At 42.9% G+C, this 15793-nt stretch overlaps 1 protein-coding gene across 2 annotated transcripts in view; it reads right to left on the bottom strand.

The window, feature by feature from the left end:
- Positions 1–9473: 9473 nt before the first annotated feature.
- Positions 9474–15793, bottom strand: part of LOC137327049 (BCLAF1 and THRAP3 family member 3-like) — a 53180-nt gene continuing 46860 nt past the window's right edge. Inside the window, exons 11-12 of one of the 2 annotated variants that reach the window (XM_067992436.1) lie at positions 13655–13813; positions 9474–12283 (exon numbers count right to left, since the gene is read on the bottom strand). In XM_067992436.1, the coding sequence (XP_067848537.1) occupies positions 12254–12283; positions 13655–13813 (189 nt within the window). In that variant the 3' untranslated portion in view covers positions 9474–12253. The remainder of the gene's footprint in view (positions 12284–13654; positions 13814–15793) is intronic. The other variant, XM_067992437.1, reaches the window with a different exon arrangement.

A 15793-nucleotide genomic window follows, 5' to 3' on the forward strand; every position in this document is an offset into this window, starting at 1 on the left:
TGGCCTCGCCCCTCCCTATCCCTGTAATTTCCTCTAACACTACAACCCTTTGAGATCTCTGTGGTCCTCCAATGCTGGCCTCTTGCGCATCCCCAATTTTCATTGCTCCTTCATTGGCGGCCATATCTTCAGCTGCCTGGGCCCTAAGCTCTGGAATTCCCTCCCTAAACCTCTCCACTTCTCTCTCCTCCTTTAAGACGCTCCTTAAAACCTACCTCTTTGACCAAGCTTTTGGTCACCTGTCCTAATATCTCCTTATGTGGCTCGACATCAAATTTTATTCGATAACGCTCCTGTGAATATTTTCCTCGGGACTGCTGGACAATGGGAGCTTGCGAGCCAGATCTGACCTCTGGGTCATGTGTTGGAGATTCCTGATCGATAGCAGACAAATGTTTGTGATCTAACTCCAAGTGGTCGTCATTCTGCCAATACTGTGCAAGTAAAAATGTTTTTCTCATTTTGAATCTCACCTCTACAGATGTAGATTAGTTTTGATCAAGCATATACCCATACAGTAGCATTGTGGTTATGTTACTGGACTAGTAATCCAAAGGCCTAGGTTAATAATCTGGAGACATGAGTTCAAATCCTGCCGCGGCAGCTGGGATATTAAATTCAGTTAATTAAGAAAAATCTGCAATAAAAAGCTAGTATCAGACTCTAACGTCCCAGACTCTTCCATCACCATCCCTGGGTATGTCCTGTCCCACCGGCGTCCTCAACATTGGCTCCAGACCCCCCATGAAATCTCATGGCACCAGGTCAAACGTTGGCAAGGAAGCCTCCTGCTGATTACCACCTACTGCCCTTCCTCAGCTGATGAATCAGTCCTCCTCCATGTTGAGCACCACTTGGAGGAAGCACTGAGGGTAGCAAGTACTTAGAGTGGCTCGGTAGCACCACTACTGACCGAACTGGCCAAGTCCTGAAGGACATAGCTGCCAGACTGGGCCTGTGGCAGGTGGTGAGAGAACCAACACGAAGGAAAAACCTAATTGACCTCATCCTCACCAATCTACCTGTCGCAGATGCATCTGTCCATGACAGTATTGGTAGGAGTGACCACCACACAGTCCTTGTGGAGACAAAGTCCTGGACACCGTTGATCATGTTACATGGGCACAACCCCCGTGCTAAATGGGATAGATTCAAAACAGATCTAGCAGCTCAAAACTGGGCATCCATGAGGCACTGAGGGCCATCAGCAGAATTGTATTCCACCACAATCTGTAATCTCATGGCCCGGCATATTCCTCACTCGACCATGACCAACAAGCCAGGGGATCAACCCTGGTTCAATAAGGAGTTTGGAAGATCATGCCAGGAGCAGCACCAGGTGTATCTAAAAATGAGGTGCCAACCTGGTGAAGCTACAACACAGGACTACATGCATGCTAAACAGCAGAAGCAACATGCTATAGACAGAGCTAAGCGATTCCACAACCAATGGATCAGATCAAAGCTCTGCAATCCTGCCACATCCAGTTGTGAATGGTGGTGGACAATTAAACAACTAACGGGAGGAGGAGGCTCCGTGAACATCCCCATCCTCAATGATGGCAGAGCCCAGCACGTGAGTGCAAAAGACAAGGCTGAAGCGTTTGAAACCATCTTCAGCCTAGAAGTGCCGAGTGGATGATCCATCTCGGTCTCCTCCCGAGATCCTCACCATCATAGAAGCCAGTCTTCAGCCAATTCGATTCACTCCACGTGATATCAAGAAATGCTGAGTGCACTGGATATAGCAAAGGCTATGGGCCCCGACAACATCCCGGCTGTAGTGCTGAAGACTTGTGCTCCAGAACTAGTTGCGCCTCTAGCCAAGCTGTTCCAGTACAGCTACAACACTGGCATCTACCCGACATGTGGAAAATTGCCCAGGTATGTCCTGTCCACAAACAGCAGGACAAATCCAATCCGGCCAATTACCGTCCCATCAGTCCACTCAATCATCAGCAATGTGATGGACGGTGTCGTCGACAGTGCTATCAAGTGGCACTTACTCATCATAACCTGCTCAGTTTGGGCTCCGCCAGGACCACTCGGCTCCAGATCTCCAACCTTGGTCCAAACATGGACAAAGGAGCTGAATTCCAGAGGTGAGAGTGACTGCCCTTGACATCAAGGCAGCATTTGACCGAGAGTGGCATCAAGGAGCCCTAGTAAATTTAAAGTAAATTTAAAGACAGGGAAAACTCTCCAGTGGCTGGAGTCATACCTAGCACAAAGGAAGATGGTAGTGGTTGTTGGAGGCCAATCATCTCAGCCCCAGGGCATTGCTGCTGGAGTTCCTCAGGGCAGCATCCTAGGCCCAACCATCTTTAGCTGCTTCATCAACGACCGTCCCTCCATCAGAAGGTCAGAGTGGGGATGTTTGCTGATGATTTGCAGTGTTCAGGTCCATTCGCAACCCAGCAGATAATGAAGCAGTCCACACCCGCATGCAGCAAGACCTGGACAACATCCAGGCTTCATAGAATCATAGAAAGTTACGGCACAGAAGGAGGCCATTCGGCCCATCTTGTCCGTGCCGGCCGAAAAAGAGCTATCCAGCTTAATCCCACTTTCCAGCACTTGGTCCGTAGCCCTGTAGGTTTCGGCACTTCAGGTGCACATCCAAGTACTTTTTAAATGAGTTGAGGGTTTCTGCCTCTACCACCCTTTCAGGCAGTGAGTTCCAGACCCCCACCACCCTCTGGGTGAAAGATTTCTTCTCAGCTCCCCTCTAATCCTTCTACCAATTACTTTAAATCTATGCCCCCTGGTCACTGACCCCTCTGCTAAGGGAAGTAAGTCCTCCCTATCCACTCTATCTAGTCCCGTCATAATTTTGTATACCTCAATTAAATCTCCTCTCAGCCTCCTTGGTTCCAAAGAAAACAACCCCAGCTTATCCAATCTTTTTTCCTAGCTAAAATTCTCCAGCCCTGGCGACATCCTCGTAAATCTCCTCTGTACCCTCTCTAGTGCAATCACATCTTTCCTGTAGTGGTGACCAGAACGGTGCGCAGTACTCAAGCTGTGACCTAACTGGCGTTCTATACAGTTTAAGCATAACCTCCCTGCTCTTATAATCTATGCCTCGGCTAATAAAGGAAAGTATCCTGTATGCCTTTTCTATCTGTTCTGCTACCTTCAGGGATCTGTGGACATGCACTCCAAGGTCCCTCACTTCGTCTACACCTCTCAGTATCTTCCCATTTATTGTGTATTCCCTTGCCTTGTTTGCCCTCCCCAAACGCATTACCTCACACTTCTCTGGATTGAATTCCATTTGCCACTTTTCTGCCCACCTGACCAGTCCATTGATATCTTCGTGCAGTCTACAGCTTTCCTCCTCACTATCAACCACATGGCCAATTTTTGTATCATCTGCAAACTTCTTGATCAAGCCCCCCATATTCAAGTCCAAATCATTAATATATACCACAAAAAGCAAGGGGCCTAGTACTGAGCCCTGCGGAACCCCACTGGAAACAGCCTTCCAGTTGCAAAAACAACCGTCAACCATTACCCTTTGCTTCCTGCCACTGAGCCAATTTTGGATCTAACTAGCCACTTTTCCTTGGATCCCATGGGCTTTTACTTTTTTGACCACTCTGCCATTGGAACTTTGTCAAAAGTCTTGCTAAAATCCATGTACACTACATCAAATGCTTTACCCTCATCGACCCTCCTTGTTACCTCCTCAAAAAATTCAATCGTTAGTCAGACAAGACCTTCCCTGAACAAATCTATGCTGACTGTCCTTGATTAACCCGTGCCTTTCTAAATGACGATTATGCTATCCCTCAGAATTGATTCCAATAATTTACCTACCACTGAGGTTAGACTGACTGGCCTGTAATTACTCAGTCTATTTCTTTCAATCTTTTTAAACAACAGTACAATGTTAGCAGTCCTCCAATACCACGCCTGTAGCCAGGGAGGATTGGAAAATGATGGTCAGAGCCTCCGCTCTTTCCTCCCTGGCTTCTTTTAACAGCCTGGGATACATTTCATCTAGGCCTGGTGATTTATCTACTTTCAAAAATGCTAAACCCCTAATACTTCCTCTCTCACTATGTTTATCCCATCCAATATTTGGACAGTTTGGACAGTTACATGGGTAAGATGGGTATAGAGGGATATGGGCCAAGTGCAGGCAACTGGGACTAGCTTAGTGGTATAAACTGGGCGACATGGACATGTTGGGCCGAAGGGCCTGTTTCCATGTTGTAAGTTCTATGATTCTATGAATATGTCACACTCCTCCTCCTGAACTACAATCTCTGCATCGTCCACCCTTTGCCCTTTATGTCTTTATAAAAAAAATTTTTGTGTTTTCCTTGATTTTACTTGCCAGTATTTTTTCATGTCCTCTCTTTGCTCTCCTAATTTCTTTTTTAATTTCACCCCTGCACTTTCTATAATCCTCTACGCTTTCTGCGGTATTGAGCTCTCAGTGTCTGACATAAGCTTCCACTTTTTGCCTCATCTTGCCCTGTATGCTCCTCGTCATCCAGGGGGTTGTATATTTGGCAGTCCCACTCTTTATCTTTGTGGGAACATGTTTACTCTGAACCTGGAATCTCCCCCTTGAATGCCTCCCACTGCTCTGACACTGATTTACCTTCAAGTAGCTGTTTCCAGTCCACTTTTGCTAAATCACCTCTCAGCTTAGTAAAATTGTCTTTCCCCAATTTAGAACTTTTACTCCTGTTCTATCTTTGTCCCTTTCCATAACTATGCTAAATCTAATTGGCTTGCCAGATAAGTGGCAAGTAACATTTGCACCAGACAAGTGCCAGGCAATGACCATCTCTAACAAGAGTCTAATCACCTCCACTTGATATTCAACGGAATTACCATTTCCGAATCCCCTACCATCAACATCCTGCGGGTCATCATTGACCAGAAACTTAACTGGACCAGCCATATAAATATTGCGGCTACAAGAGCAGGTCAGAGGCTGGGTATTCTGTGGCAAGTGATAGAGGTCAGTAGCACGGTTTCAATCAACGGGTGGGAATCAGAAAGCTTTCAGCTGGAGTCAGGCAGGGCTGTCCTCTCTCCTCCGTCTTGTTCGTGTGTTGCATCGAACCCTTTGCCGAGTCCATCAGGAGGGATGCGGGCATAAGAGGGGTGACGATCCCAGGCAGCGGAGGCACTCAGGTCAAGGCCTCCCTGTACATGGACGACGTCGCTTTCTTTTGCTCGGATCAGCTGTCGGTCCGCAGATTGATGAGCATCTGCGACCAGTTCGAACTGGCCTCGTGGGCCAGGATAAATCGTACCAAGAGCGAGGCCATGTTCTTTGGGAACTGGACCGATCGATTCTTTGTCCCCTTCACCGTCAGGTCGGATTACCTGAAGATGCTGGGGATCTGGTTGGGGGGGGGGGGCCGGGGCGTTCACCAAGAACTGGGAGGAGCTGCTTGCCAAGGTGAAGCAGAAACTGGGACTGTGGGATCGATGATCCCTCTTGATTGTGGGCAAGAACCTGGTCATCAGGTGCGAGGTGCTCTCGCTGTTGCTGTACGTGGCGCAGGTCTGGCCCATACCTCGCTCCTACGCCGCGACAGTCACCCGAGCCATCTTCCACTTTATCTAGAGATCAAAAATGGACCGTGTCTGCAGGGACACAATGTACAAATCTCCGGAGAAAGGGGGCAAAGGCATGCCCAACGTGGCCCTCATCCTGATGGCCACCTTTGTGTGCGGCTGTATCAAGCTGTGTGTAGACCCTCGATACGCAAACACAAAGTGTCACTACGTGCTGAGGTTCTACCTGTCCCTGGTGTTGAGAAGGATGGGCCTGGCCACGCTGCCACGGAACGCTCCATTCAGTTGGACCGTTCCGCCCCACCTGTCCTTCGTGGAAAAGTTTGTGCAGAAAAACACCTTTGACCACAAGGCGATCAGCAAGTGGTCCGCATGTAACGTCCTCGAGACCCTGCGGGAAAAGGAGATGTGGATCCTGTCGGTTGGTTCGCCGAGCAGACTGTCAACGTCATTTGGCAGAACGCCTCATTACCAGAGCTTAAAAACAAGCACCAAGACCTAGCTTGGCTGGTGGTAAGAAGGGCCCTTCCCGTCAGATCCTTCATGCACTCCCGGAGTCTCAGTGCCACCACGCGCTGTCCCCGAGGAGGCTGCGGTGAAGACGAGACTGTCACCCACCTCCTTCTGGAATGTGCCTTTGCAAAGAAGGTCTGGAGAGAGATGCAGTGGTATCTGTCCAGGTTCGTCCCGAGCAGTTCCGTAACACAGGACTCTGTGCTCTACGGGCTGTTCCGGGGGACGCACACCGAGACAGACATTAACTGCTGCTGGAAGACCATCAACTCGGTGAAAAACGGCCTTTGGTCTGCCCGAAACTAGCCTGTCTTACAGTGCAAGGAGCAGTGCAGCCGCCGCAAAGGCTCTGTGGGGAAAGGCAACCGTTTAGAGCCTTCCCGCCATTGTATACTGAGGGGCCGCAATCAGGGAAAAAGCCCCTCGGGCAGAATGTAAAACTCAAATTGATGTAATGTACCTGTAATGAATCTGTTATGTACCTGTAATCAATATTCTGTATTGCGTGTAATGCAACGAAGCACCCTAGTGTCATGAACTGTAATTACGTATAATGTGTTCATTGAACTGTACTTGATGTAACCTGCAAATAGTATAATCTGTATTGTGTACGTTTGGAATGTGATATGACAACTGTATTGTATGTATTGCTGCAAATTTTATGAATAAAGTATATTTTTTGGAAAAAAATTCTGTGGCAAGTAATTCATCTCCTGACTCCCCAAAGTCTTTCCACAATCTACAAGGCACAAGTCAGGAGTGTGATAGAATACTTTCCACTTGCCTGGATGAGTGCAGCTCCAACAACACAAGAAGCTCAACACCATCTAGGACAAAACAGCCCACTTGATTGGCACCCCATCCTGAACATTCACTCCCTTCACCACCGGTGCACCGTGGCTGCAGTGTGTACCATCCACAGGATGCACTGCAGCTACTCCCAAACCCACAACCTCTACCACCTAGAAGGACAAGAGCAGCAGGCACATGGGAACAACACCACCTGCACGTTCCCCTCCAAGTCACACACCACCCCGACTTCGACATATATCGCCATTCCTTCATCGTCACTGGGTCAAAATCCTGAAACTCCCTTCCTAACAGCACTGAGGGAGAACCTTCACCACACGGACTGCAGCGGTTCAAGATGGTGGCTCACCACCACTTTCTCAAGGGCAATAAACGCTGGCCTTGCGAGCAACGCCCACATCCCATGAATGAATTAAAAAAAAGGAAAATCGACCAGAACTCTTCTTTTTGGGAACTGTTAATCAAGGCCATTTCGTATGTATAATAGATTAGAGAACAAATTACTTGAACTGGAGCAATGTTACGGAAACTGAAAAATTAAATGGAGAGTTTTAAAAGTAGTGCTGGATCTTTTTGTAATGATGCCTCTATAAGAAATACTATTGTTTGAGACTGTTTCCATGAGCTTATTTTTTTTTTGTAAACCCATTTTCATCTCATGACTTTCCTCAATCAACAAGATAGATGCCTTGATCTGTCAAAGCCACTCTATAAACCCTTACAAGGAACCAGTTATGTTCTGCTGCTCTTGGGCTTTAAAAACTAAATGTTGCAGGTACAAACCTGCACTATACCCAAATCTAGCACCGTGCATTGCCCCACTACCCAGTATTTCATGTATCAACACAATGAGCATAACAAGATCAGATGTCAGTATTAATTTATGCATATCTGACTTCCACGGGAATGGAGTCAGCTATGCTGTTTAAAAGTATGTAAACAGTAGTAAATGGTGGTGTGGTGGTTATGTTACTGAACTAATAATCCAGAGAATGGGAGCTCAAATCCCACTATGGCAGTTTGGAAATTTAAATTCAACTAGTTCACTAATGTCCTTTAGGAAAGGAAACCTGCCGTCCTTACCCGGTCTGGGACTATACGTGTCTCCAATTCCACACCAATGTGGTTGATTCATAACTACCCTCTGAAGTGGCTCAGCAAGTCGCTCAGTTTTATCAAAAAACTACAGAGCAACAAGACCACAAGAATTGCAGCGGTTCAAGAAGGCGGTCCTCCCAGTACCTTCTCAGAGCAACTAGGGATGGGCAATAAATGCTGGCATTGCCAGTGAAGCCCACATCTTGAGAACTAATTAAAAACAAAATCTTCCCTTCCCTCCCACCAGCCTTTCCGTAGACATGCTCTTCAATAAGCATGCATGTGATCCCTTTGGTTTAAAAATAAGGCTTTTAAATTAGATTAAATGTTGGCATTAAATTTGACAATACTTTGGCTCTAACTGGAATAATCAAATACAAATATACGAAAAAGGAAAAGGAAAAGAACAAACTTGCATTTATCCAGCACCTTTCATGATCTCAGGACATTCCAGCCAATGTAGTTACTGTTGTAATGTAGGGAAATAAGGCAACCAATTTGGACACAGCAAGATTCCACAAACACCAATGAGATAATGACCAGATAATCTGTTTTCGTTTTGATTGAGTGATAAATATTGGCCAGCACACCTGGCGAACTCCCGTGTTCTTTGAATAGTGCCATGGGATCTTTTACATTCACCTTAGTTTTAACATCTCATCGGAAAGACAGCACCTCCGACAGTACAGCACACCCTCAGTAATGCACTGGGAGTGTCAGCCTGGATTATGTGCTCAAGTCTCTGGAGTGGGTCTTGAACCCATGACCTCCTGACTCGGTCCATCAGGTCTGCCTGATCCTGTAAGAAAAAGGTTAATTCCTAACTTTTAGCTTTTGCCTGCTAAGTGAGTTTCTGTTAGAAGGCTGGAAAAGTCAGTTTCGTTTACCAGAGGTTAGCTGATAAGCATTCAGCTACAAGCTTTCTTTACCTTAGCAGCTGTCCTCCTAGGATTACCTCCTCCAAGGACACATCTACGCAAGGCAAGTGATAACTCATCCAGTTAAATGATTTGATTGACAACTGTCAAGATAACTAATGTGTGAATTCTCCGGTACATTGTATCACAAGTGTGAGCCTGAGTATATGAGTAGTTAGTAATGGCTATAATTGTATATGTGTAATTGTTGGTAGTAATGGCTCTCATTGTATACTTATTTCCTATGAAAGCCAATGAATGCCTTTGCTTATCTAATAAGAACATCCATTCCCTAACAATCCTAAAATTGGGCAACCTAAATACACCATCAACCCCAATAAGTCATGTAATCTCTGGGAAGAAGCAAAAAGACAAAAAAAAACTTAGGCCAAGGTTTAAAAAATTAAATTCAATCAAAAATATATAATTAGTAGCTCTGCCATTCTGCTTCACAATATGGACTTGCTGAGCAGACGGGAGGTTGATGAGAACCGTTAAAAGTTTCCCCTTACACATGTTGCCTGTGGTTCAGCATTATCAGATTCTGATCATTTCCAGCTGAGTCAAAGGAGTGAAGGATCAGATCAGTTAACAAGAAAAACTTTATTAAGTAGCAATCCTCCTGTAAAAGACATTTCAAGGGACTTTAACTAGCAAAGGGAAGGTCACTGGGCAGAAAAGGGGGGAGGGGGGAACCAAAGACATGGTCAGACAGTCAGGTTTTTAAAGAAAGCTTTTGAAAGCAGAGGTATAACAAGGGAAAGTTGTTTGGGGACAGTTACAAAGGGCAGGGATGTAGTGAGCAAAGATTAAATTATATTTTTAAAACATACTGCACACAAAAAGATCACTGCTGCTCAAAAGCCGTGTCCGGCAATCAATGTTAATCCTTAAATGTACTTGTTATTTACAAGATGTTTCATTTAAAAGTTGCAAGGCTCCATCGTAATGAAATAGCCATTAATACAAGGTAGTTGAAGTACAATATACACAGGGTTAAAGCAACAGAAGGAAGTTTAATGCAATAAACAAATGACCTAAAGCACAGCACCTTAACATATACTTTTTTTTGAAGACAACAGAACTAAAAGCACTGACAATAAATGTAAGTGGCCACAGTAGTGCAAGAACATGGTTTCACAAAATTCTTAATATGAATTTCAACCTACTCTTGCCACCTACTGAGTTTCACAGCTTTGGATACTAAAACAGTTTAAAATAAAACATTACTATGCATGGTCAACTGTAGATTTCCAAAAGATGTCTACTAACAAAATGCTGCCATGTGGTCACAACTTCACTGCACGGAAAAGCAATGAAAATGCTACCAAGGTAATCTGCAGACAAAGGATTCTAGAAATACTTCTTCACTTTAGTTTTGTGTCTGGAATTGTTTATTGAGTGATTGGGCTGCATATTAAAGGGAACAACATGCTTGGTGTAGCCAAAATTATTTTTGAAACAGTCACTAATGCATTTGTACAATTCACTAGAGATGTGATCAAAACCAGAGAAATAGCTAGGATACAGTAGAACTGTTCCAATTTGTTACATGAACATTTGCATATTTAAACCTATTGGACAAACCAGTTCGATAAACTTTTTAAAGCCAATCCCTCCATACAAAGTAGAAATGTTTGCATAGAACTTTACAAAGGTTAAGGTTTTAAAATGATTCAGCGTCACCCAAAATACTGACCTGACGTTACCACCACACTATCTATCCATGGGTTAAGAGCTCAACTATGGATGAAATATCAAAAATATCACTGGAAATGTAGCACTGGTTGTTCCAGTAAACGTACAAATGGCTACAATGGTCAATGGGACGACACTTGGCGTTTAAAGTTAACCAATAACTAATCAAACCCAATGAAGTTGACAAAAATAGGTGGTCTAATCAGCAGAGGCTCTGCAACAGTTCAAAAAAGGAATATAACTGTGCTTCATCCAAGTGTAAAATCCTGAATTCAAAAAAATCAAGTTGTATAACAATTAAATGTTGACTAGATCCCCAATGGAATTATTCCACACTTTTAGGAGCAATGAATTAGAAAAAAAGGTTGTTTTAGTCAAACACTGACATTTTAGTCTGTAGGGAAAGCCCCCATGCACTTAATTTTAACATGAACAAAATCTTCCTTCTGGCCCTCGATACCAAACTTCCCTTTTTGAACGTACAGCAATCTACAACCATGAAAAGGTTTAGCACAGGTATGTGGACAAACAGTAGCATGGAGCAGGTGCAGGAATGGAGACATTCCCACATGCACTCTCAGTCTGGATGTGCAAGAACTAGTCTTAGGATGTACACACATGGGCAACACAGGGGACACACGATTAAGTGACATTAGTGAAATCAAAGGGACAGAAAGCATTGATATAGTAAACTCCAGAACATTAAAAAACAAGTAAATAATTCTACCATTCACATCTCTCCCTATTCTTGTCCTCGCCCTTTTTACACCTATTTGTTGTAGTCTTGTGTCATCTCCTTTTTGCTGCATTGCTATTCTTGCCTTTCTTGTTTTTATCCCTTTCTTCCACACTCCACTTTCACCCCACTTCTCGATTTAATTGTTCTCCGCCCCTAACCCTACACATAATGGTACTATTGGAGAACAATTCCCACCTGAATAGAACAGTGAAGGCCCAAACAACTACATCTTTCACACCGAGATATTAACATACGGTTTATTTGCACATTTGCATGTTCAAACCAAAAGCACGACAGCAGTGTGAGATGTCAAACACAGCCACAAAGGTTACAATATAAATAACTGAAAACACTTGTACTTCAAATCAGCACACCAATAAGGAAGCATCTCCTGCTCGGTCTCCTACAGCCAAGGTCAAACATCACAAAGAAGTCCACAAGTTTAATTTTTAAACGCCCCCTCCCCTCCACTTGTTTCATCAATCACTGATCGACACCTCTAGTTTTGCAAAGCACTATGCAACTATTTTCAATCTTGGTGCATCATTTTTTTGATAATATTGAAACTATACCAGTGTTTAATCACGATATTTATATAGTTTGATACTGTGTACTTCACATTAATGAACTATTCATGAGAAGGTTGTCTGAACACTGGAGTGGAGGGGAGAAGAGGATACATTTAAGATTGATTGGTATCAAATCGTGCTGTCAAGACAATACTTTAACCAATGTCCAGATTATCCAAGGTATTTTGAAAAAATATTTTATGCACCATTAACTACAGTAGAACAAGGTGCACAAACAATAGGATTCACAACAGTCTGCAATAGGCATACGGATGTATTTCAACTGAAATGCGTGTAGTCCTCTGGAGATTCCGCTCAAATATGTGGATCTGAGCTCTTCCACTTTTCGACGGATACATCAGTTACTTGTCTGTGGTACTGCTGGGTAATTCCTAGTCAAGAAAATCAACAGTTACACATTCAAAGTAACACAACTTCTTAGCGTTTTTGTTGGGATGGGAGAGAAGAGCAAGGGGTCTTATTCTGCACATTGCTACAGAATTCGAATCAACAGTATGTTTGGAACTTACACTGAACTCCCACTGCTTTCATATTGGACAACATTTGGATGACATGTGAAGAAATATTAAATTGAATTTGTAACTCATACATTACTTTCTTTTTCAAAAGCGGAGAATAAAAGGATTAAAAATAAACCAAGAGATTGACTGGAGTTATGTAATCTTGGAAGTCACTTAGCTGAAAACTTCAAAACTACAAATTAAAACTGAACCCACTAAGATGATGAAATAATTGCACTATTTGAAAGTTTACATGTTTAAGGCAGGTCAAGTGGCAGATTAATGCCAAGTGTAGCTAGCATTCCTAGGCTCAATATCAGGCTTCAGAGCAGTTTGTAGTGTTACCACTGGGTTTATCTAAAATATTGGTACTGATCCCTTTAAAGGGGGAAAAAAAATAAATCATACTTAAAATATACTTTAATGTTCTGTGATACTCTGAACTGATCACCTTAAATCACTCTCACCCTGCCATTAGTAACAGACTTGTAACCAAAAGCAATTCACTCGTGTTATTTAGTTCAAATGGCTCTCTTCAGACACAATCCAAGATTGGAAAGATTGCATTGCTAGCTGTATCAATATGGAAATTTCACACATCCACCATTAATCTTCAGTGATATCCCAGTGATGAAAGTTTAGACTGGTCATAAGCAACAGAGATAAAAGTAGCCAAAGACAGATATAGACTAAGAGCCCAGTAGTGCAGAGAGGCCTAGTCAGCAAGGGTTCTACCGTGAAAAGTGAAGCAGATACATTACAAAGGAAGAGAAGGTTGTAAGAGGATGAAGTTGAAGTTTTCAAGTATTAAGGGGATACAGTAACATTGCAAATTTAGTTCCAACATATAAGGATCATATTCTGTAATGTTTCAATATGAACACCAAAATGTGTTTTAAAATAATGGATTTGTGCTACATTCTGAGGTAATTGTCTCGCTCCTCCTTCCCCTCCAAGTCAAGGAACATGAGGATCAAGAACAAAGAAAAGCACATCAGTCTTGATCCACTCGAACAACCTTAGTAGCCTTTTAAAGATAACTGGGAGCTGATTACTTGTCCAATTTTTTGACTGGGGAATTGTAGAAGAGAGAGAAAGCAAGAGAAAATATAAACCAATAGTGGAAAAATGGAAGGTCAAGTATGCAGCACGCATTAAATCAGCAGCATGGAAATTCAGTTTCAATCAACTAAATACCTGTCATCAGATCAAAAATGAATTTCCAAATGCACAAATCCTTACCCTTTCATCTCTCCTTTTTCTTGCTATCCCTTCCCTGAAGTGTTTGGTGAATATCCTGTGATTAGTACGTCCGAAACCAACACCATATATACGCCGGTACTTGGATTCAAGAGTAAAACCTTTCTTTCGCCCAGAAGATGAATACTCTTTCGCAAAATGCTGCAAAAACCAGAGTCAGTGTTGGCTTAACCGTATAAAATATTTTGGTGTCAGTACGGGGCAGAGTGTCTGTGTGGGCACTTTTAACAGACAAGTGAATTTACAAACAGGTGGACAGTTTAAACTATAAATTGTTATTAGATTAGGTATCAAATACCAATCATAAGTGGGTATTCCCCAACAGGCTGAATGCAATCAGCACTGAAAGAGTCACATGCACATTACTACGTACAAATAAAATTATTTAACATGGTCTCAAAAGTTTAAACAAGAAAAAAACAGCATAAAAAAGCACGAATTGAAAGAACGTTATTCAGCCCAACAAGCTCGTTCTTTCCAAAAAACGTATACATTTTGTCCTCTCAAAGACTCCAACTCAATTTATTTAACCTTCCAAGGAACACGAGTAAGCAGAGACGATGTCTAAGATGTTCTTTAAAAAAAACCTTGCTCTATCTCCCAAAAATAATCCATTGAAAACTCCAGGATCTTAGATCAATATCGCGTAAAATAATGGAACTGATCAGGAATGAACTTCCACGCCAATTGTGACTACTTCAAGCCATGAGGATTCAAAGTAAACTCCTGGAAAGAATGAAATCACTGTAAGGTATGAAGCTTTAGGTACTTGTTGAAGTTGTTTAGGGAGCGAGACTGCTGAGTATAGTGGTCTAGGGATCCCTACTGTTTCTACTTTACAGTAATGACTTGTATTCAGAAGCTCTATGCAGACTAGTCAAATTAGCAGACAATATTAAAATAGGAGAGGCAACAAAATGCGGAGACAGCTCAGGATTTACAAAATATGTAAGTGGGCACAGAAACGGCAGACGAAAGTCAACATGGACAAGTGTAAAGTACTGCGCACAAAGAAAAAGAGACATACTCCATTTGAATGTCGTCAAAATAGCCAAGTGAATTTGAAAGATTACATTTTAGCAGACTCTGTGCAACATGTCCAGTCATTGTGGAGCAGCAATCAACAAACTAAATGCCGAAATATATAGCTAAAATAGTATGGCATAAATTGGAAGACGCTACATTTATACTGCGGTCAGATCACACCTCAAATAACATGCTCGTTCTGATCACCAACATCTAAGCCCTGGAGGTACCTCAGAAAAGCTCAATGAGACTGATCATCAATGTCAGAACTGAGTTATATGAGGAAAGCCTGCAGAAACTTGTTCCTTTTTAATTTTAAAAGGAGAGGACACAGATGACCTTATCAAAGGGTACATAAAAAGGGTAGTAGGCAGAAGGCTGGAAATTATAGACCAGTTAGCCTAACATCTGTGGTGGGTAAAATTTTGGAGTCTATTATTAAGGAGACAGTAGCGGAACATTTGGATAAACATAATTTAATAGGACAAAGTCAGCATGGCTTTACGAAGAGGAAGTCATGTCTGACAAATTTGCTTGAGTTCTTTGAGGACATAACGTACAGGTTGGATAAAGGGGAACCAATGGACGTAGTGAATTTAGACTTCCAGAAGGCATTCGACAAGGTGCCACATAAAAGATTATTGCTCAAGATAAAGAATCACTGGATTGGGGGTAATATTCTGGCATGGGTGGAGGATTGGTTAGCTAACAGGAAGCAGAGAGTTGGGATAAATGGTTAATTCTCGGACTGGCAACCAGTAGCCAGTGGTGTTCCGCAGGGGTCGGTGCTGGGTCCCCAACTCTTTACAATCTATATTAATGATTTGGAGGAGGGGACCGAGTGTAACATATCAAAGTTTGCAGATGATACAAAGATGGGAGGGAAAGTAGAAAGTGAGGAGGACATAAAAAACCTACAAGGGGATATTGACAGGCTGGGTGAGTGGGCGGAGATTTGGCAGATGCAATACAATATTGGAAAATGTGAGGTTATGCACTTTGGCAGGAAAAATCAGAGAGCAAGTTATTATCTTAATGGCGAGAAACTGGAAAGTACTGCAGTACAAAGGGATCTGGGGGTCCTAGTGTAAGAAA

This window comes from Heptranchias perlo, chromosome 11 (assembly GCF_035084215.1).
Source record: "Heptranchias perlo isolate sHepPer1 chromosome 11, sHepPer1.hap1, whole genome shotgun sequence".
NCBI classification, from domain to species: Eukaryota; Metazoa; Chordata; class Chondrichthyes; order Hexanchiformes; family Hexanchidae; genus Heptranchias; species Heptranchias perlo.